General features: G+C 37.2%; 1 protein-coding gene across 1 annotated transcript in view; it reads left to right on the top strand.

Moving 5' to 3' along the window:
* Positions 1-1,966, top strand: part of SPATA1 (spermatogenesis associated 1) — a 68,534-nt gene that overhangs the window by 38,997 nt on the left and 27,571 nt on the right. The window contains 1 exon segment of the mRNA XM_006831077.1: positions 1,491-1,584. Within this exon segment, the coding sequence (XP_006831140.1) occupies positions 1,491-1,584 (94 nt within the window).

Below are 1,966 nucleotides of genomic sequence, written 5' to 3'. Positions count from 1 at the left end.
ATATAAATTATAAAATCATTCAGAAAAATTCTGTAATCATTCCATTTTTCCATGAATTTTTAACCCCTTCTTGTATATTGGGAGGATTTTGTTAATATTTTCTATGCTTCATGATTGCCATTTAATTCTAGTTTTTGTTGATCATGTTATTATTCTCATTATTTTAGTTTTTTCCCTTATGTAATTTTTAAGATATTTTTTATATTGGACTTTTTGAATCATCAATAAGTTATCTTATAGAAGAACAGGAAGTTGTGTTTGGGTGGCTTATTACGTTTCTTAGAGCAAGAATATCCTCTTCTTAATGAATGGGACTTTCTTAGGGGATAGGTTTTATTTTCTTTGGATTCTTTTCTACTAACTTAGTTCATCAGAGTGCTAATCTTGATCATTTTAATCTTTTCCCTTTACTACCAAGACTTCAAGACACCTTCAGATTCCAATACAGCTTACTGTCTCCTTCAACTATGCTCTGTCTTTCCCATGTTTTCCAAGTCCCTTTTAGATTCCTCATAGAAAATGCTTTGTTCTAGCAGTTCTCATCCATACCTTAATATTTTTTCAGTCTAGGCTGGACCCTCTCCTTCCAGACTAAACCATGATTGGCTAATGTCTACTGTGTTACCTGTGTAGTCCTCTCTGCGTATGACTCTTTGATCAAACGTGAGCTTCTGAGCACACTTTGCTGGCCTAGGGTATTTATTTCCCCAATGTGAAACATATAGAATTCTATATCCCAGTTACATTGTACTCTTCATGAGCTATGGGTAATTTTGTTTGCTTTTCTTTCATGGTAGCTGAGAGGAGGTGTGAAGAGATTTTAATTTAGGTGGTTTCCATTATCCTTTGGGATAGAACTGACAATTTTATAAGCAAATACAAATAGTCAATATTAATTCAAGATAGACAAAAAGAAATAAATTGATCACTGTTGTTGTTAAGTGCTGTTGAATCAATTCTGACCCATGGCAACCCTGTATAGGGTTTCAAAGGAGCAGCTGGTGAGCTTGAACCACCAACTTTGCAGTTCAAATGACTTGGCAGTTTGACGCATTAGCCCACAGTGCCACACTGATAGCTGTGGCAAGAAGTCTTAGATTAAAATTATATTTTGATAAAAAATTAATAATTATAAAATTTTACTTTGAAGTATGTATGTAAAATGTCCAACTATTGTTGTTGCTATGTGCCGTGGAGTCGGTTCTGACTCAAAGCAACTCTGTACAGGGTTTCCGAGTCTGCAAATCTTTACAGGAGCAGAAAGCCTCATCTTTCTTTCGTGGAACAGCTGGTAGTTTCGAACTGCTGACCTTGCAGTTCACAGCCCAATTCGTAACCACTACGCTACCAGAAGGGGAATGAAAAACTGGAGTGCAACATGTTATATATTGCTATAAATGCAGATTTGGGGTGCTTACCTTCATGTAAATAACAAATGCATTATTTGCGTCACTCTGCCAGATCTTAATAATATGCATGTTTGCTTACAGACAGGAATAAAACAGTGTGCCACACTCCCAGATCTTATTGATTTCCCCTCACTTCCATGTCGAAAAACTGATGTATCTTCATTACAGATTGAGAGTAAGTATAATGATTGAAGATGTAAGTATATGACTCTGAGAGGTAAAATTGAATAATATCTATTGTTATTGTTGTTGTTAGGTGCCATCAAGTCAGTACCAACACATAGCGACCCTATGCACAACAGAACAAAACACTGCCCAGTCCTGGGCCGACCTGACAGTTGTTGCCATGATTGAGCCTGTTAATCCATCTCACTGGGGGTCTTCCTCTTTTTCTGTAACCCTCCACCTTACAAAACATGATATCCTTCTCCAGAGACTGGTCCTTCCTGACAATATGTTCGAAGTATGAGAGACGAAGTTTGGCCATCCTGGCATCCAAGGAGCATTCTGGCTGCACTTCTTCCAACACAGATCTATTGGTTCTTTTGGCAGCCCAT

Source organism: Chrysochloris asiatica, unplaced genomic scaffold (genome assembly GCF_000296735.1).
Source record: "Chrysochloris asiatica unplaced genomic scaffold, ChrAsi1.0 scaffold00002, whole genome shotgun sequence".
NCBI classification, from domain to species: Eukaryota; Metazoa; Chordata; class Mammalia; order Afrosoricida; family Chrysochloridae; genus Chrysochloris; species Chrysochloris asiatica.
This window is presented reverse-complemented; position numbering and strand designations above follow the sequence as displayed.